We start from the raw sequence: 27169 nt of genomic DNA, 5'->3' as shown, positions 1-27169 counted from the left end.
ATGCAAAAAGCCGTTTTGAAAAATCACTTTCAGTTCTTGAGAAATAAATTTTTGAAATAATCGACAATATTTCGAATTTTGCAATTGTCGCCGATTAAGTTTTAAAAATTTGTATAAAATCCATTTGTTAGAATATAAGTATGAAAATTTCTCAAAGTGTTAATAAATGTGTCTTCTTTCCAATGAACCAACCCGTTTTGAAAAATTACTTTTAGTTCTTGAGAAAACAAAATTTGAAATTTTGATAAAATTTTCGATGTTGCAATTTTCATCGATAATTTTCAAAATTCGCTATAAAATTAATTTCTTAAAAGATCCTTGTGGAAATATCACCAATTATTAATTGAAGTATCCTCTTTTTAATGCAAAAAGCCGTTTTGAAAAATCACTTTTAGTTCTTAAGAAAAAAATTTTGAAATGATCGAAAATTTTTTCTAATTTTGCAATTTTTGCCGATTAAGTTTTAAAAATTCGTATAAAATCCATTTCTTGGAATAGAAGTATGAAAATTTCCCAAAGTGTTAATAAAAGTGTCTTCTTTCCAATGAACCAACCCGTTTTGAAAAATAACTTTTAGTTTTTGAGAAAACAATATTTGAAGTTTTGATATAATTTTCGATGTTGCAATTTTCATCGATAATTTTCAAAATTCGCTATAAAATTAATTTCTTCAAGCATCCTTGTGGAAATATCACCAATTATTAATTAAAGTATCCTCTTTTTAATGCAAAAAGCCGTTTTGAAAAATCACTTTTAGTTCTTGAGAAAAAAATTTTTGAAATGATCGAAAATTTTTTCTAATTTTGCAATTTTTGCCGATTAAGTTTTAAAAATTCGTATAAAATCCATTTCTTGGAATATAAGTATGAAAATTTCCCAAAGTGTTAATAAAAGTGTCTTCTTTCCAATGAACCAACCCGTTTTGAAAAATAACTTTTAGTTTTTGAAAAAACAATATTTGAAGTATTGATAAAATTTTCGATGTTGCAATTTTGTTCGATAACTTGTAAAATTCGCTATAAAATTAATTTCTTGAAGGATCCTTGTGGAAATATCACCAATTATTAATTAAAGTATCCTCTTTTTAATGCAACGAGCCGTTTTGAAAAATCACTTTTAGTTCTTGAGAAATAAATCTTTGAAATGATCGACAATTTTTTCGAATTTTGCCATTTTCGCCGATTAAGTTTTAAAAATTCGTATAAAATCCATTTTTTGGAATATGAGTATGAAAATCTCCCAAAGTGGTAATAAAAGTGTCTTCTCTCCAATGAACCAACCCGTTTTGAAAAATAACTTTTAGTTTTTGAGAAAACAATATTTGAAGTTTTGATAAAATTTTTGATGTTGCAATTTTCATCGATAATTCTTGAAGGATCCTTGTGGAAATATCGCCAATTATTAATTAAAGTATCCTCTTTTTAATGCAAAATGATCGACAATTCACTATCCGTTCCATCACTAGTCGTTAGTATATGAAACTATCTTTGTTTCCTCACTTTTTGTTCGTTTTGGAGCAATTTTTCCTGTTTCAAAGCGTTTCTTACATCTAAATTAATTAGCATAATCTTCTTACTTCCTGTAATTCTTCATGTTCATTCCTCATTATTAATTTTAGTTTAAAATTATTTATTTTTTAAAATTTTCAATTACCACACTAACATTAAAACATAACAGCAAAAAAAATGTAAATAAATCGCACACGATAACATTAAAAAAAGTACAACAAAACTATTCTAAGAACTTATTAAAAAATATTGAAATAAAAATAGATCCTGGGAAAGTAAATTTCAAAATAGTCTTTTTTTTAATCAAATCAATTATTTTTGCTAAATTTTATTGATCATAAACGTAATACAAAATAAAAAGTTTAAATGATTCAATTTGTAGTAATAATCGATTCATATTTCTGCCTTTAAGTAAATCGTTCGAGAGTAGAAGTGGGGAAAACTCCTCGTGTGTTCTACTATAGTAATTTGCAACAGATTTTTAAGTGTCAGTTGAACAAAACGCGAGCTCGACAACGGAATCGTTTAAAAAAAGAAAATCTTGCGCGCATGCCACGAAGTTTATCCGGCAACTTCGTTTCGAAACAAAAAAGTCTTTATAAATGCACGTTTTAAATTGTAACGAAAACGCAACATGCCGACTGCTATCGAAATGAACAACAATTCCGATCATATCTCTTCGATTTATCGAGCCAGAAGCGATTCGAGAACTTCTTCCGTATCGAGCGCTTCAAGCAATGACACAAGTGAAGAATTATTGCCGTTAGAAGAACGATCTCAAGATGGTTTAAAAGAAAACGGAAAAGAGGTAATAAATTATTTAAATTAAATTTTTATTTTGTTTATCTGGTGATATTTGATTAGTGGTAAAATTGAACTAACAGACTCGACCTTTCTACTTAAAACCAATCGTAGCTCGTTAATTAATTCGTTCTCGTTGTTTTGGTTCGTTTTGTTTCTTTTTTTATTAATATTTATTATTCCTTTTGCAATCGCCTGCAGCGATTTGGTTTTTGAGTATCGAGTTTCTTGATTTTCTTGAACAATAACTCAACAATAAAGATATATTAGAGGTGGAGTGTGAAACCTAACCTTGGGTTTTAAAACGGAGAGTGACTGCGCTAAAAAAGTTTTGAAAAAAAAAAAATATCATGTATACTTGGACACAGTACGCTAAATATTTAATTTCGAGACGTGATACTTCATGTATACAAAAATCCGAATGTTATAAAATTTTATGTAAAGTGCGAAATTTAAATGTGTTAAATCCGAAAGTTAAGTATTATTAAAGTGTTATTTTTGAGAAAATAATGTTTACCGTTTTAAACGTTTCCCCATTTTTTTTATATCCCGCATAAACTTGTTTTGTTTAAACGATAGAAATAGAAATAACATTGATGATAATTAATCGTTTACGATAACACTTTTTTTCTTCCAAATAAATACAACTTAGTTTAATAATCGTACTAATAATGGCTTGTTTTGATTTTTTTAAACTTCTAGTATTATTTAAATCGTCTTAATCATACAAAATACTATTTAATGATTTTACAATTTCATTGCATAATAAAAAGAATAATAAAAACATCATAAATTATAATGAAATTTTATTATCAACAAGATTTTTTTCTTATTTATTTATAGCGGATGTTTTTGTGACTTGCAGAATAATTTTAAAACTAAATTTTAACGATTAAAGCATAAATGATGAATGGAAGGATCCCACTCTTAATACAAGATTTAAATAATAAAGTTGTCAAGATAAGTTAAAGTATAGCTTGATATGTTGTAATGATAAGAAAATTTGGTTTGGTTAAAAAATTCATAAATACATAGTCCAAGGACGACGGCCTAAAAGTGATTACTTAAAATCGAAAGCGTTTATGACAATTACCTATTAATTAATAAAAGGATATTTTACAAGAGTGATTATATAAGAAATTATGGTAATACCGAGATCGATACAACACGGAATTATTAAATTAATTCACAAGGGGAATCACTTAAGAATTTTTCTCGCCAAATTTTCGAGTTAAAAAAGGATATGGATTAATTCCAATAAATTTTCTATTTCCCCTTTTATTATTAACAATATAAGTATTAAATTTGAAAATAGAATGTAAAATTTTTATCCAACGTGAAGTTAAACACGATAAAAAAATTTTTTTGTTAATATTAAATTATTAAGTTTGAAACATTTTGATATCAATTTTAATATAAAAAGAATATATTAATTCTTAAATTTATCGTTTAAATCAAATTAATTGAACTTTTTAATCTAATTATAATATAATAGACCTAAAAAAAAATATCATGTTACCAACCCAATTTTTTTTTAAAGTCACGTTTAAAATTTAAATATAATAAATCGTTTTGTTAACAACTTTAAAAGTGATTAAAAACAACTTATCAATTAAATATGAATGTTTGTCAAAAAGTGTTCATTAAATGAAAATTTAAAGTCAATGTCAACTTCATTAATAGACTTTATACGAATTGATTTTGATCAAATGGAGATTGAGGGAAAATAATTTGAAATGGTGAAACGTTAAATTATTGAATTATTAAGTTAAAGATGGGACATTGATAGAAATTCGAATATTAAGTTAATTTAATGAGAAATTTTATAAAAATGGAATTAACCTTAAAAGTGAACTTGTCAGTTAAACGTCAAAATATAGCTGTCATAAAAGTGACGTTTAACAGATTGATTTTTTTAACTTTCTTTATATAAGTTATAATTGACTTTATTTTTTATGCATAATTCGATTTTGTCCTCAAACACATCATATTTTCAGCTTCAAAATCATCATTAATTAAATTATTGGAGAAGTACAACATAGTTCCTATTCTGTTGACGCTGAGGTTGCTTACGACCGAGGCGCAGAAATGTGAAGATCAGTTTTGGGTTATTATAACATCCATTATAGAGCCTCGTCTGCAAGCGACCTTGGCTAAATTATTAACTCGGATAGTCAAGATATGTAGTTCCAAACAGTGCTTAATATTGTTATTTTATTGAAGCGGAATATGTAGCAAATTTTGTATTGGTACTGGAATCTACGCAAATTACCAAGAGCTAAAAAAACATGATAAACATAATACCCATAAGGCACCCATTATTTGAATCAACAGTTGTTCCGACTTCTTTGGGCAGACATCGTCAAGCAGATAAAATTCAACATCGAAAATTTTATTATCAATACTTCAAATACTGTTTTCTCAAAAGCTAAAAGTTATTTTTCAAAACGGGTTGGTTCATTGGAAAGAGGACACTTTTATTAACACTTTGGTAAATCTTCATACTTATATTCCCAGAAATGGATTTTATAGGAATTTTTAAAAGTTAATCGGCGAAAATTGCAAAATTTGAAAAAATTGTCGATTATTTAAAAACTTTATTTCTCAAGAACTAAAAGTGATTTTTCAAAACGGCTTTTTGCATTAAAAAGAGGATACTTTGATTAATAATTGGTGATATTTCCACAAGGATCGTTCAAGAAATTAATTTTGTAGCGAATTTTGAAAGTTATCGATGAAAATTGCAACATCGAAAATTTTATCAAAACTTTAAATATTATTTGCTCAAAAACTAAAAGTTATTTTTCAAAACGGGTTGGTTCATTGGAAAGAGGACACTTTTATTAACACTTTGGGAAATTTTCACTCATATTCCGAGAACTAGATTTTATACAAATTTTTAAAAGTTAATCGGCGAAAATTGCAAAATTCGAAAAAATTGTCGATTATTTCAAAAATTTATTTCTCAAGAACTAAAAGCGATTTTTCAAAACGGCTTGTTGCATTAAAAAGAGGACACTTTAATTAATAATTGGTGATATTTCCACAAGGATCCTTCAAGAAATTAATTTTGTAGCGAATTTTGAAACTTATCGATGAAAATTGCAACATCGAAAATTTTATCAAAACTTTAAATATTGTTTTCTCAAAAACTAAAAGTTATTTTTCAAATCGGGTTGGTTCATTGGAAAGAGGACACTTTTATTAACACGTTGAGAAATTTTCATACTCATATTCCAAGAATTGGATTTTACACGAATTTTTAAAACTTAATCGGTGAAAATTGCAAAATTCGAAAAAATTGTCGATTATTTCAAAAATTTATTTCTCAAGAACTAAAAGTGTTTTTTCAAAACGGCTTGTTGCATTAAAAAGAGGATACTTTAATTAATAATTGGTGATATTTCCACAAGGATCCTTCAAGAAATTAATTTTGTAGAGAATTTTGAAAGTTATCGATGAAAATTGCAACATCGAAAATTTTATCAAAACTTTAAATATTGTTTTCTCAAAAACTAAAAGTTATTTTTCAAAACGGATTGGTTCATTGGAAAGAGGACACTTTTATTAACACTTTGGGAAATTTTCATACTCATATTAAAAGAATTGGATTTTACACGAATTTTTAAAACTTAATCGGTGAAAATTGCAAAATTCGAAAAAATTGTCGATTATTTCAAAAATTTATTTCTCAACAACTAAAAGTGATTTTTCAAAACGGCTTTTTGTATTAAAAAGAGGATACTTTAATTAATAATTGGTGATATTTCCACAAGGATCCTTCAAGAAATTAATTTTGTAGCGAATTTTGAAAGTTATCGATGAAAATTGCAACATCGAAAATTTTATCAAAACTTTAAATATTGTTTTCTCAAAAACTAAAAGTTATTTTTCAAAACGGGTTGGTTCATTGGAAAGAGGACACTTTTATTAACACTTTGGGAAACTTTCATACTCATATTCCAAGAATTGGATTTTATACAAATTTTTAAAAGTTAATCGGCATTGCAAAATTCGAAAAAATTGTCGATTGTTTCAAAAATTTATTTCTCAAGAACTAAAAGTGAGTTTTCAAAACGACTTTTTGCGTTAAAAAGAGGATACTTTGATTAATAATTGGTGATATTTCCACAAGGATCCTTCAAGAAATTAATTTTGTAGCGAATTTTGAAAGTTATCGATGAAAATTGCAACATCGAAAATTTTATCAAAACTTTAAATATTGTTTGCTCAAAAACTAAAAGTTATTTTTCAAAACGGGTTGGTTCATTGGAAAGAGGACACTTTTATTAACACTTTGGGAAATTTTCATACTGATATTCCAAGAATTGGATTTTACACGAATTTTTAAAACTTAATCGGCGAAAATTGCAAAATTCGAAAAAATTGTCGATCATTTAAAAAATTTATTTCTCAAGAACTAAAAGTGTTTTTTCAAAATGGCTTTTTGTATTAAAAAGAGGATACTTTAATTAATAATTGGTGATATTTCCACAAGGATCCTTCAAGAAATTAATTTTGTAGAGAATTTTGAAAGTTATCGATGAAAATTGCAATATCGAAAATTTTATCAAAACTTTAAATATTGTTTTCTCAAAAACTAAAAGTTATTTTTCAAAACGGGTTGGTTCATTGGAAAGAGGACACTTTTATTAACACTTTGGTAAATTTTCATACGGATATTCCAAGAATTGGATTTTATACGAATTTTTAAAATTTAATCGGTGAAAATTGCAAAATTCGAAAAAATTGTCGATTATTTCAAAGATGTATTTCTCAAGAACTAAAAGTGTTTTTTCAAAACGGCTTTTTGCATTAAAAAGAGGATACTTTAATTAATAATCGACGAAACTGCAACAAGAGATTTTATATATCGTATTGGGATTGTTACAATGAGGTTGCTAATGACAAACCTGGTATAAATAAAGTTGTATTCAATGAAAAAAGTCCTATTGCGCCCTGAACATTATTCAGAGCGACATTCGGTTTTCAGACGTTCTTATTTTGTTACAGACATCCCTCAGTATCCAGATACCTCTTAACAGAGTCAAATATTAGTTAATATATAATATATAAAACTTATCAAGAGCGTCTCTCAACGTATATCTGATCATCTCTCAATGTTGTGAACTCTCAAAATCGTCGTGGACATCCTATTATATATTATCTCATCCGTACCACATCTCAATATGGTAACGTTTTTGGCACCATTCAATGCTTTCTCTAACAACTCTTAATGTTATCACGTACATTTCTCAACATCATTTCAGATACTTTTCACCACAGTCGCAAATATCGCTCAATATTGTCTCTGACAACTCTCAATATCGATACATGTTTCCAGTACTTCATCCAAGATCGAGGAGCAACTGAAGGCTAATCAAATTAAGATAAACTCATGTATGATGTTGCTCTCCAATTTAAATAAATAAATTTTATGTCGGAGTTTAATCTTAATTTTAATCATTGTTATTTCAGTATATGTGGTAAAAATGATTCCAAAAATCACAAAAACATCCTATAGACAAAAAAAAGGTTAATATCAAAAGAATGTGGAATTATCACATGTTTTTGCTAAGACTAATGAGAACATAACGAACAAACAAGCAAGTAATCTACAGTGCGTTACTTAATTATGTTTTCGCTTTTTTCATTTTTAAAATAAACTTTGCGTGTACGTTTAAATTTTTATAACGATATCGTTATCGTCGCCAACGCTCATTTTATATTAATAAATTAATTACCTCCTCCCCTTTTTCGTTTAATTAATATAATCTTTACACAACAATTTCAATATTTTTATTTAGCTCGAATTCCAAGCACTTTATAAGAGCATTATTAACATTCTACTAAATACATGTTTATAAATAATTACGTCACCGCATGTTTACCTCGAACGATGGCATTTTATTTAAACCATACGGTTTTTATAAGCGAAATCGTTTTTTTTTTAGTAGGACACGATCGATTTTTAGATTTTTTAAAAATAACTTTGTTACAAGAATTACTAACTTCGTCAAATTAAAAATAAAGAAACCCCACGCGTTAATGACGTGGGTGATGGAAATTCTCCATTATAAAAAAGTTTTCAAACAAAAGGACGTTTGTTTAATGTTTACCCCCAAAAAAAAAGTTAAACGCAAAAAAAAGAATCCGTCGAATTGTACTCATACATCAAAGAGATAGGTTTGGAAATAGAAAATAACCGGAATTCGTATCATCTTAAAATTATTTAATACTGTGTTTACGTATTGGCGCAAATTTTCGAAACACGAAGTGCAAACAGTTAAATTTTAGTGCACGTGGAAGATTCAATGAGCGAAATTTTCTATTAATAACCCAAATCCAACCACACATCAAAAGCTGTCTGCATAAATAAATTCTCATCAGGATATACGTTTCGTCCTGATATTTTTTTCCTGTTCGTTGCCGAGAAAATAAACAATGGGAAAAATGTTGTAAACTAAATGTCACGGTTTTACACGATATTTAGATTGTTCGGCGTTATATATACATTTTTTTTAATATTTTAGCGGAATTAATTCGTTATCTTATCTATAAAACATTGATTAAAAAGTAGGAAGTGGTTTAAAGAAGTTTAATAGCAAACTTTAAAATTAAAAAAGTTAGAAATAAATTTAGTACCATAACGAATTGTTAAAATAGATTAAAGTAAGTATATATTTTGAGTCATACATTAATATAGTAAATTTGATAACATATTAACCTTTCTTTCTTTTACCATAATAAATAAACAAAAACTTTTTGATTCGAATCGCAATTTAATTCCAAAGTCATTATTCATTCCAAAAACAAGAAGTATCCATCAAATAACACCACAAATTAAACTGGAATTATCTCGGATACAATTAACACGATAAGAAAATGTTTTTCATGTACTATTTGTGCAGTTCGTTTTGTAAAATCCGCGTAAAACCTAACACGACACTCAATGTCGTCAACCATACGGTGACCCAAACCGACATTTGCATTAAGATTTAGATTAAAGTAAAAAAAAATTCAAAAAAAAAAATCGGGTTTTAGTGAAAGTTAAAATAATTTGCATTAATTTACAGATAGCCGATAAAAGAAGATTTCGCTCTATGTCTGACGGATCACCGACAATCGCCGGTCAAGATGAACCTTTCGAAATCTTTCCAAGTCTTCCAGATCCCGTTTTAGAAAAGATGGGGCTCTTGGGAGATAGCCCAAAGTAATAAAAAATACACCCAAAAAAAATTTTAATTAAATCTTTAATTCACAGGGAAAGATTGAACGAAGAAGAACTCGAACAAAAATTTGTAGCTTTAGCTTTAGCGTTTCGGATAGATTCCGCGACGATTCAAGACCGTTGTTTAAGGCAGAAAAGATATCGCGATCAAACCGAAAAAAATCTTTTAGTAGAAATCGATCGATTAGTTGATAGGGCCTATAAATTACAACAATTGTGCGTCGACGCCGAAACCACCGAATTATTAACCGACCTTTTAGGACAAGTGGATGTTGTTATGAAAGCAGCTTCGCATGCCACGATTTCCGCGGAACGATTCGGGGCCGTTCAACACGAAGATAGATTAGCACAAAGCGTTCAATTGATGATCAATCACGTCACCTTGTTAAAACAACAAAGAGATTCAGCCAGAAAACATTTACAATATACAAAGTAATTATTATTTTCTTTTAAGGTATAGTAAAATCTCCATATAACGGAATAATATGTGGAAGTAAGTGTGAAAAGTCCGTTATATGACAAATTTTTGATATACAACAATGTTAAATAACAACTAATACTAGACCTAGAACTTGAAACATTCGGGTTTGTTTAGCCGTCTTAAGAGAGGTACGGCTAAACCCGAATGATTCTAGTTCTAGTTTTTATTCAATAAAAAATATACAACAATCTAGCACTCAATAACAACTAAAATTAGAACTGACACTAGCATTTGAACTAACACTCGACCTAGAACTAGAATCATTCGGGATTAGCCGTCTTAAGAGACGTGCGGCTAAACCCGAATGTTTCTGGTGCTAGGTCTAGTGTTAGTTCAATGAAGAATATACAACAATCTTAACAGTTATTAATTCTTCTCAACAGTTAAAACTAAGACTAACACTAGACCTAGAAGTAGAAACATTCGGGTATAGCCGTACGTCTCTTAACCCTTTGTGTCCCATGGGAAGTCAAAAATTTTGAAACTTTGTGACAGAATTAACACGCTATCAAAATACACTCAGTAAAGGCCTTTGGAATCAATTTTAGCAAAATATGCAGTCCCCCATTCCAGGGGAATAATGGTATTTGAGTTGCTTTGGCAGAACAATTTTCACAACTTCCTGTTTCTTTTGAATTTGCGCTACGACATTTTCGTGGACGCAGTAAATTTGAATATTTATTTATCAGACCTGTAGCTATAGAACGACGAAAATCAGATAGAATATTGAGAAAAAACATATTGAGCAAAAACTAACATTTTCGTATAAGCTAAGTGTCAAAAAAGATGCTAATTAAAAAATTCCTGGAAGTTGTGTTTATCGAAATTAAGAAATGAAACTTATTTTAAATTGAAGCTTAAAGCTTTCTCTTTAAAATGATGTATAATAATTGTTGGGTTGGACTAGAAAAATATTGAGAAAAAAAATGTTGAAACAAACCTTACATTTTCGTATAACCTAAACGTGTCAAAAAAAGATGCTAATTTAAAAATTCCTGGAAGCCGTATTTATCGAAATTAAGGAATGAGACTTATTCTATATTAAAGCTCAAAGCTTTCTCTTTAAAATGATGTATAATAATTGTTGGGTTGGATTGGAAAAATATTGAGAAAAAAAATGTTAAAACAAAACTTACATTTTCGTATAACCTAAACGTGTCAAAAAAAGATGCTAATTAAAAAATTCCTGGAAGCCATATTTAATGAAATTAAGGAATTAGACTTGTTCTAAATTAAAGCTCAAAGCTTTCTTTTTAAAATGATGTATAATAATTGTTGGGTTGGATTAGAAAAATATTGAGAAAAAAAATGTTGAAATAAATCTTACATTTTCGTATAACCTAAAACTGTGAAAAAAGATGCTAATTTAAAAATTCCTGGAAGGCGTATTTATTGAAATTAAGGAATGAGACTTGTTCTAAATTAAAGCTCAAAGCTTTCTCTTTAAAATGATGTATAATAATTGTTGGGTTGGATTGGAAAAATATTGAGAAAAAAAATGTTGAAACAAAACTTACATTTTCGTATAACATAAAAGTGTCAAAAAAGATGCTAATTTAAAAATTCCTGGAAGCTGTATTTATTGAAATTAAGGAATGAGACTTGTTCTAAGTTAAAGCTCAAAGCTTTCTTTTTAAAATGATGTATAATAATTGCTGGGTTGGATTAGAAAAATATTGAGAAAATAAATGTTGAAACAAACCTTACATTTTCGTATAACCTAAAAGTGTCAAAAAAGATGCTAATTTAAAAATTCCTGGAAGCCGTATTTATTAAAATTAAGGAATAAGACTTGTTCTAAATTAAAGCTCAATGCTTTCTTTTTTAAAATGATCTGTAATAATCACACCTAATAACCATTTATCAAAGAGATACCTTTTTGAACAACAGAATTCAACAACACCACTTTTCACTATTCTTCTATGATCTGGACGAATAAGTTTAAATATACCTAAAAACCCTACACTGCGAATTGTGTCATTTTTTATACTGATTCTTTCTTGTATAGTAGAAAGTACCAACAGCTTTAAATGCGCCGAATATCTACAGTTCAAAATGAGTGTTTAAAACTACCGCTACTTTAAAGTACCGTCGGGACACAAAGGGTTAAAGCGGCTAAACCTGAATGTTTCTAGTTCTAGATCTAATATTGGTTCTAGTTTTAGTTGAATAAACAGTATACAACAATCTAGCGCTGAGTCACAACCAAACTAGAACAAATACTAGCAAAAGAACTAACACTACCTAGAACTAGAAACATTCGTGTTTAGCCGTCTTAAAACCGTAAACTTAGCTCTAATTTTAATTTAATAAAAAACATATAAGAATCTAACGCTGAATAAGAATTAAAAGAACTAGAAGTCCGTTATATCAAGATTTTACTATATATCTTAAAAATTAAATTTTATCCAACAGAAAAGTTCTTCAAAATACCCCTCATAATTTGGATGAATCACAAAAATCTAAATCACCACAAGGAACACCTTTACTAAGCAAACGAAGAGCAAGTATAGCAACAATCACCCAAAAAGGTGGAAGTTTTGATTCAAAAATGCGAACGAGAAGGCCGTCGGAAATGGCGTTTCGAACTTCGGCTTTACCGAGAATTAGTCGACCTTCAAGATTAGAGTAAGTTGAAAAAAAAAAATGTAATTTTTAAAAATTTTTAATGGCCTAAACCGGTTCATATTTTTCAACAATTTGCTTTCATTTAATTCCACTCAGCGTACTGAATCATCGTAATTACGACTTTTATTGCACCGATTCAAGTCGAATCTGGTTAATAAAAAAAAAAAAACGCAAATAAAGATCGTTTTATACAAAAAAAATGTTTCAGATTTTATTTTTATTTTTAGACTTGGTGTTGATCTCGTTAAAATTAAAGAGGGAACGACTGAAGGACTAGAAATCGTTCAAAACGAAGAACGCAAAGAGGAAATTATTAAAGAACCTGAATTATTACCAAATGATGATATTGAATCTAGTCAAATTGAACAAAATTACTCAGAATTAACGCCTAGGTAATTATTCTAGTCACGAAATATTTTTAAATGCCGATTTTACGTTTTTCCAGGGAAAAAGTTGTTTGTTATGTTAAAAAATTTAACGAGATTTCTACGATTAAATACAAAAATTGGACGGAAAACGGGTCAATTACGGAAATATTAATCGTAGCGACGTTTATTTGTTTTACTTTAGGTTTTATTAGCTTAGGAAACGTTTTAATTGAGCTCGAATATGCAAAATATAGCTTAAATAATCAAGAATACTCGATTATTATTTTCTTTAAAAACTTAATTGGTTATTTTAGCAAATTATTTGATTCTAGGTCTGTAGTTACTTAACTTAAATTGTATTTTTATTATAAATATTAATTAAATAAAATTGGCTGTTAACAATTAATAAATTCTTCTTAATAAATGATTAAGTCCACCTAAATATGTCCTGTGTATATGAATTTAATGGTAATTAAAAACACAATTATTTTTTTCTTGGATTATTTCATAATAGAAATTATTTTAATGAAAAAAATAATATATATAGTATAAACGGAACTAATACATGTTTAATTATTTGGATAAAGGATGTCATAATGTCCAGGACGGTACAGTAAGTGAACATAAGGGTCGCTACCCTCAGGTAAATCATGCTCAGTAACTTGTTTGTTGTTGCCTCTGTCCATATAAACTACTCGCACGCCTGTATTCATAGCAGAGCAAGCGGCCATTATATGAATATGGTCACTTTCTTTATACATTGGCTCTACTTCTTGATGGCAAAAATCAGCCACCGTACGATCGCCTTCAATGAAACAACTATAAAAGTCTTGGTCACGCTGCAATTGTCCGCTAGTTAATAGTCTCAAATAGACAACCATGTAGTCTGAATAACCCTGTTCATTAAACAATGTATGCAACTCGCGTCGCGCATCATTTACATTCTTTGTTTCGCCTATACGCTTGAGCACTTCCATAAACTACAATTTAAGTTTAATTATACTTGTTAAATATAGTTAAAAAATTATACATACTGTATCGTAAAAGTCTTCAACTGTAAATTGTGGAAATCCTAGTTGGACTAAACTATTTTTACTGTTACTAGCTAACATAAAAAAGGTGTTAAAATCCTCTTTGTTGTTAAGAAGTTTTTCGATGTATCCATAGCTAAACGCACGGAAGAAACAATTCCCATCTGGTCGTGTACGCCTGATAAACTTGTATTTTGATGATAAATCTTTGATTTTCTCTAAGTAAACCTCATCGGCGGCGTATTCAGCGTGTAAAGATTGAATCGTGTCCAGCTCACCCACCAGCGAAATCGTTTCGGATATCTGAATAAGAACGAAAAGCAAAACTTTAACTTTAACAGCAGTCGACATAACCTCAAATTTCGATTTTTACCTCCTGCTGGATTTGACGTTGTTGTTGCAGGATTAACTCGTCCTGATTGATTTGCCCTTCCGCTGGAACCATATTATCGTTTGTGGACTCTGTGTTATCACCCATTTGTTATTATTGTTATTTTTTTTATAAGAAATTTTTAAGTTTTTACAGAATTTTTTGACATTTACCGGTACCAACTTGAAAACAAAGTCATTCGATCTAAACGTCATTATATTTTCGTTATTTTTGCTAAAGATTTATTAAACTAAATAGAATTTATTCAAAACTTGTAATTAAATAAACGATTTTTATGATTAATTTAATAAGAAAAAAATAATAATCTATGTGAAATGTATCTTATATATTATTGTTTTATTTATTAATGAGTTGGAATGGTTGACGTCATTAATTGTCATTTGATCCAATGTGTCAAAAATTGTTTTGTAGGTTAGAAATGATTAAAAATGAAACTGGTAATAAAATAAATAATATCGTAGAAAGTAAATTATGGAAAACATGTTTTAATTCTTAAGAGTGTTCGATTCATCAACTTATAAATATCCTTTAATGATGGGAGATTGCAAAATGATGAGTAATCGTAAAAGATTTTGTCATCAATTATCTGGGAATGTAGAAAAATTTGATGGAAATTTAATCAAATCGAAAGCTGCATACATGGTGGAGTGTATAAAATGTTTCTTAGCGCAAAAAGGAAATTTTCACTCTTTGGAATTATTGCACAACATTGAGAGTTCGATAAATCTGTCTTCACATGATGATAGAAAAAACATAGCTGTAATGTTTTTGTTAACAACAACAAGAGATAAAACGATGAAAATGAATGATCCCAAAATTAAACAACTTTTCGAAAGTTTCTCCTTTCAACATTTACAGAATTTATTTAATATGGCTGAGCAACTAAGAAATGATCTTCCCAAAAACCTTCTAGATTATGTGTTGGGAAAATCGAATAATGTAAAAGAATGGAAAGGTTATAATTACGTTACAGAATCACTTAGCAATCATTGTAATGAGATTCCAAGTTATTTTTTTGCCAAGATGCAAAAGATTGATGATACAAAGAAGTCTTCGAAGGCAGATCACTCATTTAGTATGGCTTATCAAGACGACCAAAAGAAAGATTTAAATGTTAATGATAATTGGCTGGAAATGGCTCACGAAAAATATGAATCCATTTTACCAGGATTTTCAAAAGAAGATTTCTGTAAATCCATGTTTCATATATTAGCATCCCAAAGAAGTGACAATGAGCTTCAAAATGAGTTATTTGAAATGTTGGGGTTTGATGCCTTTGGGTTGATATCTGATATGTTGAGTAATAGGAATAAAATAATAAATTGCGGATTGGATTTATCCAGTAAGGATTATTAAGAATAAATATTTAAAATAAGTTATTGTCTTTTATTGTTAATACTGTTTTTTTTTTATTTTCTTAGAAATAAATGCAAAGCCTACCACAATGTTAGAAAACGATTTTAAACGCCAAAAGAAATCAACACCAGTAGTTACATCACAAGTTACAGTTGAATTGGAGAGCGAAAAAGCGAACAAAAAGATGATGAGAAAATTGGAAAAGAAAATGGAAAAAAATAAGGATTATTATGAAACGCAAGAAGAGGAAAAAAAAGTTTCTGAAAGTGAGAGTTTAACAAAAATGATTCGATCAGCAGCTGCCCTACAACATCGACAGTATCCTCATGTCCATGATTCGCAAAGGGATGTTCATATTAAAAGTAAGTTTCACTTTAAAATAAAACTTTAACCCTTTGTTGCTGACATACAAAAAACGTTCATAATTGTTCTGTTAAACTATACAGGATGGTTCAAATTCGATATCTGAATAGGCTATCTTGGAAACTATAAGAGTTAGAGAAAAAGTAGCTTACATATCTTGATCTCTTTTTTTAAATAAGTTCCAATGTCGAAAACCTCAAAGCGCTACCGTCTTTTCTTTTTCCCCTAGAGGTCAAAATTAAAAATATCATAAAACCAGCAAGTGCAATTATCTTGGTTATTATTATAGGTGGAGTATTATAACTAAGACTTTATATGGACACTTTTTTGCAGAGAATTTGATGACGTAGCCAAAAATTTTTTCGGTTTTAGATTTTGAGATATTATGACAATTTTCGTTTTTTTAAATGGAAACAACCACTGATTATTCGCTTATTAAATTCGTTATTTTTTTCTGATTACAAAAATATAGGATTCTACAGGCCTATTTCTTATTGTTTTAGAATAAAGTTAAAAATAAACCTTTTTTATAACATTTTTAAGCCGCCGAAATCTAGTGTCGTCGAAGAAATGAAATTTACAGTTTCCTGTAAATTACGGATAAAATCTAAAAAGTTAACAATTAAATAAGAAGATAACTGGTATTTAAAAACAAATAATTATGTTTATTATACCAAATCTTAATACGGAAATATTTAATGGATTGCATTGTTTTGGATTGGAGAAATATGTTTCTTTTTAATTTTTATAGTATCATAATTTACAGGAAACTGTAATAATACTAAAAAAAAAATTTATTTTTAGCTTTATTCTAAAACAATAAGAAGAAACAATAATCAGAAAAAAATATCGAATTTAATAAGTATTATATAATATTATATTTAATATAGTTTATGGGGTATATTTCTTATAGTTATTGAATAATTAACAAAAATTCATTTTGTTCTATCTAAAACTAATGTATGTATTTAAAAGTTAATGTTGCTATGGTGATAACCATGTGACCATACCATCATGGAAAACATTGTTTCCAATTATTGCCAAAGTTTGTAGTAGTATTTAAAAATTCACTAACAACTCTGGCAGTATGTGCTGGTGCTCCGTCATATTGAAAATATATCATTTGAGACATATTTAATGGCAAATTGTCGACGAAAGGCTCAATTGACGAACGAAACTGAAATTTTCAATATTCTATGTGGAATCAAATCAAACTCTGTTGGTATGGATGGCATAAGTGTTAAAATGCTTTTATTGTGTTGTCCTGCAATTTTGCCCTTCTTGTGCCATATAATTAACTATTCCATTGAATGTTCTGTGTTCGCTGATATGTGGAAAATCGCCCTGGTGACTCCAATTCCAAAAACCCCAAATCCTCATGAATTGGGGGACTTGAGACCAATTAGTATATTGCCTATATTATCCAAGGTTTATGAGAGGGTCATGGCGGTCAGACTTCGCTGCCATCTTGAAGACTATAATGTGTTGCCCAGTTGCCAGTCTGGCTTTCGTCCGGGATTTAGTAGCGCTACAGCACTTCTGGGTGTGACAGATGAAACCTTCAAAGCAATTGACGACAAACGGGTTACTATTTTAACACATTTGGATTTTTCTAATGCTTTTGATAGAGTTCATCATGGTATTCTAGTGGCTGCGCTCCATTATACAGGGTGTTTTGGTGACTCGTTAACAAATTTAACCAAATTTATGAATATCTTAAACACTATTTATGGTATAATAGTAATAGTAAACTAATGTCACGTAAAATCATTAGGCAATTTATGAGTTGGATCGGTCCGCGGGTACAATGCTATACGGGCTGTTCCTAAAGTTTGTTTGCTCAGAACTTTTTTATTCTATCATAACCCTACATTTATTTTTGCAGCTTCTGATAGTACATTTAGTTTAGAAACTTTTATTACTCTTAGGTAATGTTGATAAAAATCACCGTTATCAAAAATCGTCTTTTTGGTCAGTAAGTGCCCATAGCTTTTACCCTCTTTTGATCGGTTTCATGGGGTTGTATTGTTGTATTGTATTGTACAGATAATTCCCTTGTACCGAAATACAGTGTGTTAATTAATTATCGTACCCGACGTCATTATTGCAAGTATGCAACCAATATCACAGTATTGGTATTACAATACGCGATTTACGTATGATGCGTATTGCACTGTGATATTGGTTGCATACTTGCAATGATGACGTCGGGTATGATAATTAATTAACACATTGTACAACGTCTCAAAGATTTTACTATACCTTTTGTTGAAATTCGCAAAAATCGCAATAAGAATGTTTCCAATTTACACCTACTCGAACGTCTACCACGTCCACTGATTTTCTGTGTTTATCAATACAGCGACTAATGGCTTAGTTACGAAATCATCTTTTTACAGGCAAATAATAATGTATTTTTCAGTACTGTTAAGCCAAACGGTATTTTTAAGCTTGTTGTTCAAATATTATTTGATTTGATAATGTGGTACTTTTGAGTACCATCAGGCAACAAAGGGTTAAATGATACAATTTTGAACTTAATTGTAGCCATGGTTTGTGGTCAATTAACAAATATACCTCACGATGCAATAAAAAAATCAAACCAAACCTACGACGAAATAACGCTTCCTCCGCCAAATAAATCCAGCGAGCAACCCATAAAATTCGTAGACCGAATACAAGTTTCAACAATGGATAAAATTGGAAAAATGGTTTTCAAAGATATCGATTCATTCAATCACATTCAATCGGAAGTTTATCCCATAGCATACCACACAAACGAAAACATGTTGATTTGCGCCCCAACAGGCGCTGGAAAAACCAATATAGCCCTTTTAACAATCGTCCAGCAGATAAAAAATTTCCTCGAAAACGACGTCGTACGTTTAGATCGATTCAAAATCGTCTATGTTTGTCCCATGAAAGCTTTAGCGAATGAAATGACGATGAATTTTAGCAAAAAACTAATGCCACTTGGAATACAAGTTAAAGAATTAACCGGCGATATGCAATTAACTCGAAAAGAAATCGTCGAAACACAAATGTTAATTACAACACCAGAAAAATGGGATGTAATCACTAGGAAAGGAACCACCGATGCCGAATTAACGAGTTTACTCAAACTATTAATTCTCGATGAGGTTCATCTTTTAAATAGCGATCGAGGACCGGTTATTGAGGCGTTAGTAGCGAGGACGCTTCGGCAAGTCGTCAATTCACAAAATATGATAAGAATTGTTGGATTATCGGCTACTTTACCAAATTACATAGACGTGGCGCATTTTTTGAGAGTAAACCCCGAAGTCGGTCTCTTCTATTTCGATTTACGCTACAGATCGGTTCCGTTAACGCAAACATTCGTCGGAATAAAATCGACGAAACAAGTTCAAATCAATTTAGATACAGATGAGACGTGTTTCAATAAAGTTATTGAATTTTTACGCGGCGGACATCAAGTCATGGTTTTCGTTCACGCCCGAAATCAAACGAACAAAACTGCATTAACCTTAAAAGAAATGGCCACTAAACGGAATTTAATTAATTTATTTGAACCCGACGATTCCATGAAAGCGAAAAGAGCTTTAGCTAGCGTTAAAAATAAAAGCTTAGAAAATCTTTTGCCGTACGGTTTAGGAGTACATCACGCAGGTATTAAACAATAATTTAGTTATTAATTTTTTTGTTAACTTTGTTAATTTTAGGAATGCTTCGAAAAGATCGAAACGAAGTCGAACGTTGTTTTTTACAAGGTGCTATTAAAGTTTTGGTTTGCACAGCTACGTTAGCTTGGGGTGTTAATTTGCCAGCACATGGTGTTATTATCAAGGGAACGAAATTGTATGATTCGAAAAAGGGCGCTTTCGTCGATTTGGACATTTTAGATGTTATGCAGATATTTGGAAGAGCTGGTCGACCTCAATTTGATAAATCTGGAACTGGAATAATTATTACTACACATGATAAAATGCATTTTTATCTTAGTTCTATGACTAACCAAATTCCTATTGAAAGTAAATTGTTGAATGCTTTAACTGATAATTTAAATGCAGAAGTGAGTTTTTTGCCTTGATATAGAGGCGTTATAGGGGGGAATATATTATAAGAATAATAAGAGAATGTTCATTTTATAAGAATTATTCTCTTGTATAATAATCTTGACCTAGTTTTTGCATTACGAATTTATAACCCAGACCCCAGGAATCTCGATTAACATATTTTATTACCAGTTTACTGCTTTATTGCTTTGAGGTGTTCTTTTTAAAATTAACTCTTTAAAATCAACCTCTAATATTCCCCCCGACGTATTTGCTATATCAAGGATTTATTTCATCTAAAATCAAGATTTAACTATACATTATTTTTTAAGATTGTCCTTGGTAGTATCTCAAACATACAAGAAGCTGTAGAATGGATGACTTTTACTTATTTATACCGAAGAATGCGTATAAACCCTTTGGTTTATGGATTGCAATATTCTGATTTAGAGGTAACTTGTTAAACTTGTTAAAATTCATTTTTTTAAAAGAAAAATGTTATAGGATGACCCTGATTTGAGAGGTTCAATGTTAAATTACGCGCACAAAGCCGCACAATTATTAGATAGGGCGCACATGATTCGGTACGATCCAAAAAACGGCGATTTAACCTCGACGAATTTGGGCAGAACGGCGAGCTATTATTACATTAATTTCGACACCATCGAAGTTTTTAATGAAACGATTAATCCTACAATGACTGAAGCCGATATCATAACTATGATGTGTTTAGCTTCTGAATTCCATCAAATACAGGTAAAAAAATTTATTCTTTAACAAATAATTACTAAATTTTAATTAAAGGTGCGTCAAGAAGAATTGGAAGATTTAGAGCAATTAATGGAAACTTATTGCGAATTCTCAGTCCCTGGTGGTTCTGAAAACGTCCATGGAAAAGTTAATATATTAATGCAAACTTACTTATCGAGGGGATACATAAAATCGTTATCTTTAGCTTCTGATATGGAATATATCACTCAGGTAAATTCATTCATCTAAAAAAATTATTAATAATATTTATAATATTAAATTTAGAGCGCTGCAAGAATAGCAAGATCATTATTTGACATAGCCATACATCAAAACAATGCTTTATTAGCCGGTCGTTGTTTATTAGTTGCGCAAATGTTTGAGCAACAAATTTGGCCTTTTCAATCAGCACTCAGACAATTCAAATACCTCGAAGGTCCAGTAATTGGTAATATAGAACAATACGGTTTAACGATAGATCGAATTCGCGATTCTGATGAGAAACAGATCGCTCAATTAATTCGAAACGTCAAATCAGCCTCGAAAGTGAAACATTGCGCCGATTCGTTCCCATCAGTTGATGTAGAGTCAACCTTACAACCGATAACGAGAGGAGTTATAAGAGTTAAATTATTCGTTAAGCCCTCGTTTAAATGGAGCAATACTTATCATGGAAAAACCTCGGAAAATTTTTGGATTTGGGTTGAAGATCCCGACAACGACACTATTTATCATACTGAAAGTGTGAGTGTTACAAAAGCAATTGTTGTTAAAGAGGACGTTATTGAATTAGTTTTTACAATTCCGCTTATTGAACCAAGACCGTCGCAGTATCTAATTAGGATTAGCAGTGACAAATGGATGGGTGCTGTGTACACCCACCCTTTATCATTTTTAGACTTAAAACTTCCAGAAAGTTACACTCCACACACGGATCTTTTAGAACTCCAGCCGTTAGAAATAACGTGTTTAAACAATCCCAAATACGAATCTTTGTATCCATTCACTCATTTCAATCCGGTTCAAACTCAAATATTCCACTGTTTATATCACACGGATAATAACGTTTTATTGGGGGCTCCGACCGGTTCGGGAAAAACGATTGCAGCCGAAGTATGCATTTATCGTTTGTTTAACAATAAGCCAGAATTAAAAGTTGTCTACATAGCCCCGCTAAAAGCACTCGTAAGAGAGCGAGTCGATGATTGGAAGCGGAAATTTGAACGAATTTTGGGTAAAACAGTAGTGGAGATGACGGGCGATGTCACACCGAGCCCGCAAACGATCGCGGCAGCTCAAGTTATCATAACAACACCGGAAAAGTGGGATGGTATGAGTAGAGGTTGGCAGAATAGGCATTTTATTAGAGACGTCGGATTGATGGTTATTGATGAAATTCATTTGTTGGGCGAAGATCGAGGTCCTGTTTTGGAAGTGATTGTATCGAGGACTAATTTTATTTCAGATCGTACTGGTAGAAAAATTAGAATTATTGGGTTGTCTACAGCGTTGGCGAATGCTAAAGATTTGGCTACTTGGCTCGGTATTGGAGAGGTAATTAAAGAAAAAAATTTTAACCTTCGAGCGGGCGCGTTGTCATAAAATTTATGACAATTTTCGTTTTTTTCTCCTTATATTATGCATTTGAAAGGATTTAACGCTAAAGTATTCATGTAACTATGTATTTTTGCTTTCTAGTTCTAAGTTTAGTGTTAGTTCTAGTTTTATACTAGCACTATCACTAGAACTAACAGAAGACCTAGAACTAGAATCATTCGGGTTCAGCCGTCTTGAGAGACGTGCGACTAAATCGAAGTTAAATCGGATAATTCCAAACTATTTCTTGCACCGCAGTGTATGACCAAGTTGATTCCAGACTTCCTCATTCAGTTTGGAATTTGCTAATCGTGGTTTCTGACTTTTTTGGATAGTTTGACATCTTACCAGTGCAATTACAAGTTTTTTCTTGCAATCCATAATTTTGTTAGTGCAATTCCAAACTTGTTCTTGCAGTATGATATCTATCCAGTGTAATTCCAAACATATTCATAAAATACCAAGTCCTGCCATTACATTTTCAGATTTACCTTACAATATGAGGTTCACCCAATGTAATTACTAATATTTTCTTACAATTTCAAGTCTAATTGGGATAATTCCAAACATTTTCTTGCTCCGTAGTGTATGATCAAGTTCATCCCAGACTTCGTCATCCAGGTTGGATTTTGCTAATCGTAGTTTCTGACTTTTTCTGAAAGTTTGGCGTCTTATCAATGTAATTACAAGTTTTTTCTTGCAATCAGTGCAATTCCAGACTTGTTTTTGTAAAATGATATCTATCCAGTGTAATTCAAAACATATTCATAAAGTCCCAAGTCTTGCTATTACACTTCCAGATTTACCGTGCAATTTGAGGTTCATACAATGTAATTCCTAATATTTTCTTGCCTTTTCAAGTCTAATTGGGGTAATTCCAAACTATTTCTTGCACCGTAGTGCATCACCAAGTTGATTCCAGACTTCCTCATCCAGTTTGGGTTTTGCTAATCGTAGTTTCTTACTTTTTCTGATAGTTTGGCGTCTTATCAATGTAATTACAAGTTTTTTCTTGCAAACCATAGTTTTATCAGTGCTATTCCAGACTTGTTCTTGCAAAATAATATCTATCCAGTGTAATTCAAATCATATTCATAAAGTACCAAGTCTTGCTATTATACTTCCAGATTTACCTTGCAATTTAAGGTTCATACAATGAAATTCATAATATTTTCTTGCATTTTCAAGTGTAATTCCAAACTATTTCTTGCATCGTAGTGCATCACCAAGTTGATTCCAGACTTCCTCATCCAATTTGGGTTTTGCTAATCGTAGTTTCTGACTTTTTTGAATAGTTTGACATTTTACCAGTGTAATTACAAGTTTTTCCTTGCAATCCATAATTTTGTTGGTGCAATTCCAGACTTGTTCTTGCAGTATGATATCTATTCAGTGTAATTCCAAACATATTCATAAAGTACCAAGTCCTGCCATTGCATTTCCAGATTTAGCTTACAGTTTGAGGTTCACCCAAAGTAATTACTAATATTTTCTTACAATTTTAAGTCTAATTGGGATAATTCCAAACAATTGCTTGCTCCGTAGTGTGTGATCAAGTTGATCCGAGACTTCCTCATCCTGTTTGGATTTTGCTAATCGTAGTTTCTGACTTTTTCTGAGTGTAAAAAAATGTAAAAAAATGTATATTAACGCTGTCTTCATGGAAAAAAATGTTATAAAATACAAAAAATGTACACATTAATTGCTGATTTATAAGGCCGTATTTAATTGTATTAGCCGTCTTTAGAACCTTTCTAAACCCGAAGCTTTCTAGTTCTAGGTCTAGTGTTGGTTCTAGAATGGCTGTACTATTAAGCTATGTTGCATAACGGACTATACGAATCTGATGTTATAAAATATATGACACGCGCCCGCTTGTGTTATTCGCCCGCTCGAAGATTAATTTAATTTTTAATTTTTTTTCTTATTAGATGGGATTGTACAATTTTCGACCTTCAGTACGTCCAGTACCTTTAGAAGTCCACATTTCTGGATTTCCTGGTAAACATTATTGCCCTCGGATGATCTCGATGAATCGTCCAACTTACCAAGCGATTCGACAACACGCCCCCGATAGTCCAGCCTTAATATTTTGCTCTTCACGTAAACAAACTCGCCTAACAGCTTTCGACCTCATCACCTATCTAGTAACAGATTCCGATCCGAAACAGTGGATCCATTGCGATGACGATGCAATTTCAGCGATCGTTTCTAACATTATCGACGTCGATTTGAAACAATTTTTAACATTCGGAATCGGGATTCACCACGCTGGTTTGCAAGAACGCGATCGAAAAACAGTCGAGGAGTTATTTGTTAATCAACGGATTCAAGTTTTAATTGCTACAGCAACGTTGGCGTGGGGTGTGAATTTTCCAGCCCATTTGGTCGTTATTAAAGGTACCGAATATTTTGATGGTGCTATAAAAAGATACGTTGATATGCCCATTACGGATGTGCTCCAAATGATGGGTAGAGCTGGTCGTCCCCAATTCGATACTTCAGGAGTAGCTTGCGTTTTTGTTCATGATATAAAAAAGAATTTTTATAAAAAGTTTTTATACGAACCATTCCCTGTAGAATCTAACTTATTACAAGTCCTCCCCGATCACGTAAACGCGGAAATTGCAGCAGAAACGGTGCCTACTAAAATGAATTTGATGGAATATTTAACGTGGACGTATCTATTTAGGCGATTATTAGAGAATCCTTCTTATTATAATCTCCAAGACGTCGAACCCGAACGGGTTAATTCATATCTAAGCGAGTTGGTTGATGCGGTTATTAATGTTTTGATCCAAAGTAACTGCGTTGAGGTCTCAACAGGGGTAATATTACAAAAAAATAAATAAAATCATAACATTCATTATTTTTAAATCATTTTTTAGGATTCAGGAATTCATTACGAATCAACATTCTATGGACAAATCGCCTCTTATTACTACTTATCGCACAAAACAGTTCTACATTTTCAAAATACATTAAAACATGACAGTAGCATCATGGAACTTTTAAACGTTATGTGTAACGCCGAAGAATACTCTTTATTTCCGGTTCGACACAATGAAGATAAAATCAATATTGAACTAATTAAACTACATTCAATTAAAGCGAACGGACTCGCGTATGATTCTCCCTATTTAAAAGTGAAAATCTTAATCGAAATGTACTTAAATGACTTTGAACTTCCCAATCAAGAATATACAGTTGATTTAAAATCGGTTTTGGATCAAGCGCTGAGGATTCTACAAGCGATGATTGATGTCGCTTCCAATAATGGATGGTTGTCTTGTTCATTGAGGATAATACACGTTATGCAAATGATTATTCAAGGGCGATGGATTTACGAACCGGATGTTTTAACGATTCCTGGAATAACAAAATCGAATTTGTCGGCTTTAATGAAAGAGTTTAATAAAGATGGAAGACTTAGGTCAACGGAAAATTTGGCTGGACTCAAATTTTTAGAAATTCGCCACTCGAAAGGTTTAGAAGAGGCGCTAATAAACGTATTTGGATCTAAAAAAAGTCGCGAAGTGATTAAATCCATCCAAAATGTACCGTGGATTGATATTAATGTAAATATTTCGAACGCGGATGATGCATTAGATGCGAAAATTGATGATGAGAAAGATTTAATCGACGTTTTTCCTGGTAAAGAATTTGAAGTTAAAGTGCATATTAATAAAAAAGGATTCGGTAAAGATAAAAGTGTTTTGCAATCATCGAAATTTCCCAAGAAAAAAGATGAAGGTTGGTTTATGATTTTGGCTGAGACAACAGGCGATGAATTAATCGATATTAAAAGGTTTAATGTGCATAGAAAGTGTTCGGTTTCTTTGAAATTTGAGTCCCCTTCAAAATTGGGCACCTACCGTTACGCTTTGTATTTAATGTCAGATTCTTACGTCGGATTAGATCAACAAATCGATTTTAAAATACGTGTTATCTGTTGAAAAGTAACTGCGATTTTTGTTGCTGTGATGTTATAAAGGTAAACATTTATTTTTTTTGTTGTATTAACTTAAATAAAAAGTGAATATTTAATATTTCTTTTTTAACCTATAAAATCATTTATTCTATCCTATTAGGGAGACAAATTTAAATATTTTGCTCAACAGATTTCGATCAGATAAATTTCTCTTGGAATTTAAACTCAAGTTGCATTCAACCCAAAATGCGCATGATTTAGTCATTTATTTAGGTAAAACTAAATTAAGACAACTTGGAAAACTCAAAATTGTACTTAGTTCATAAAACAACAAATACTTTCATGAACTATCAATCTTTTCTTTCTGATAGGTATTATGCTTGATGCTTAAGACTTTGTCATAAAATCCGTAATTAACAATTGCGTGGGGTTTTTGTGCTAAATCTTTATAAACTTCTTCTCTAATCCGAGAGCTCGATCAACATTTGTGTCAAATTGGATGAAATGACGTACATTTCATACAATATATACGCTTATGATTCTTGCTGTGAACCCAATTGGTTCAGATTGCTTCATCTGAATCATTGTCTTCATCATGTTTGTTTGTTTCATGAATCATGTTAATCAAATCATCTTCATTCTGTTCTTCATCAGCTATTATTTCTTCAATATCTGCCTTAGCTAAAATCTTCAAAATTTT

At 30.7% G+C, this 27169-nt stretch overlaps 3 protein-coding genes across 4 annotated transcripts; 2 read left to right on the top strand and 1 right to left on the bottom strand.

Moving 5' to 3' along the window:
- The first annotated feature begins 1996 nt into the window (after positions 1-1996).
- LOC111413285 (inositol 1,4,5-triphosphate receptor associated 2-like) lies at positions 1997-13419 on the top strand. Of its 2 annotated transcripts, none has more exons than XM_023044197.2 (6): positions 1997-2316; positions 9386-9522; positions 9574-9972; positions 12437-12649; positions 12877-13041; positions 13095-13419. In XM_023044197.2, exons 1-6 carry the CDS (start codon positions 2143-2145, stop codon positions 13363-13365), a joined length of 1359 nt encoding a protein of 452 aa, XP_022899965.1. In that variant the 5' UTR covers positions 1997-2142; the 3' UTR covers positions 13366-13419. The 2 variants fall into 2 exon arrangements, with proteins under 2 accessions (XP_022899965.1, XP_022899966.1); XM_023044198.2 differs by lacking the exon at positions 1997-2316 and adding an exon at positions 9047-9317.
- An 82-nt stretch (positions 13420-13501) lies between these two features.
- On the bottom strand, positions 13502-14607 carry LOC111413287 (ubiquitin thioesterase otubain-like). Its single transcript, XM_023044199.2, has 3 exons — positions 14422-14607; positions 14052-14351; positions 13502-13997 (listed from the first exon to the last, which is right to left on the bottom strand). The coding sequence occupies exons 1-3, from the start codon at positions 14524-14526 to the stop codon at positions 13587-13589; spliced, it is 816 nt and encodes a 271-aa protein (XP_022899967.1). The 5' UTR covers positions 14527-14607; the 3' UTR covers positions 13502-13586.
- A 207-nt stretch (positions 14608-14814) lies between these two features.
- On the top strand, positions 14815-26585 carry LOC111413268 (activating signal cointegrator 1 complex subunit 3-like). Its single transcript, XM_023044175.2, has 10 exons — positions 14815-15781; positions 15861-16157; positions 18706-19806; positions 19860-20209; positions 20525-20644; positions 20697-20948; positions 20997-21173; positions 21228-22496; positions 24470-25366; positions 25427-26585. The coding sequence occupies exons 1-10, from the start codon at positions 14971-14973 to the stop codon at positions 26492-26494; spliced, it is 6342 nt and encodes a 2113-aa protein (XP_022899943.2). The 5' UTR covers positions 14815-14970; the 3' UTR covers positions 26495-26585.
- Positions 26586-27169: the final 584 nt, after the last annotated feature.

This window comes from Onthophagus taurus, chromosome 11 (genome assembly GCF_036711975.1).
Source record: "Onthophagus taurus isolate NC chromosome 11, IU_Otau_3.0, whole genome shotgun sequence".
NCBI classification, from domain to species: Eukaryota; Metazoa; Arthropoda; class Insecta; order Coleoptera; family Scarabaeidae; genus Onthophagus; species Onthophagus taurus.
Note: the sequence above shows the minus strand (reverse complement) of the source record. Positions and strands in the feature narration are given on the sequence as shown.

What these genes read in the sequence shown, in the direction of transcription:
- LOC111413285 (XM_023044197.2), top strand. Translation starts at nt 2,143, where the DNA reads ATGCCGACTGCTATCGAAATGAACAACAATTCCGATCATATCTCTTCG. An exon ending in CTCTTGGGAGATAGCCCAAA is followed by an intron (nt 9,523 to 9,573) that starts GTAATAAAAAAT and finishes TTTAATTCACAG; the next exon opens with GGAAAGATTGAACGAAGAAG. An exon ending in AAACATTTACAATATACAAA is followed by an intron (nt 9,973 to 12,436) that starts GTAATTATTATT and finishes TTTATCCAACAG; the next exon opens with AAAAGTTCTTCAAAATACCC.
- LOC111413268 (XM_023044175.2), top strand. Translation starts at nt 14,971, where the DNA reads ATGATGGGAGATTGCAAAATGATGAGTAATCGTAAAAGATTTTGTCAT. An exon ending in TGCAATATTCTGATTTAGAG is followed by an intron (nt 20,645 to 20,696) that starts GTAACTTGTTAA and finishes AAAATGTTATAG; the next exon opens with GATGACCCTGATTTGAGAGG. An exon ending in ATATGGAATATATCACTCAG is followed by an intron (nt 21,174 to 21,227) that starts GTAAATTCATTC and finishes TATTAAATTTAG; the next exon opens with AGCGCTGCAAGAATAGCAAG.
- LOC111413287 (XM_023044199.2), bottom strand. Translation starts at nt 14,526, where the DNA reads ATGGGTGATAACACAGAGTCCACAAACGATAATATGGTTCCAGCGGAA. An exon ending in AACGTCAAATCCAGCAGGAG is followed by an intron (nt 14,352 to 14,421) that starts GTAAAAATCGAA and finishes GTTCTTATTCAG; the next exon opens with ATATCCGAAACGATTTCGCT. An exon ending in TTGAAGACTTTTACGATACA is followed by an intron (nt 13,998 to 14,051) that starts GTATGTATAATT and finishes CTTAAATTGTAG; the next exon opens with TTTATGGAAGTGCTCAAGCG.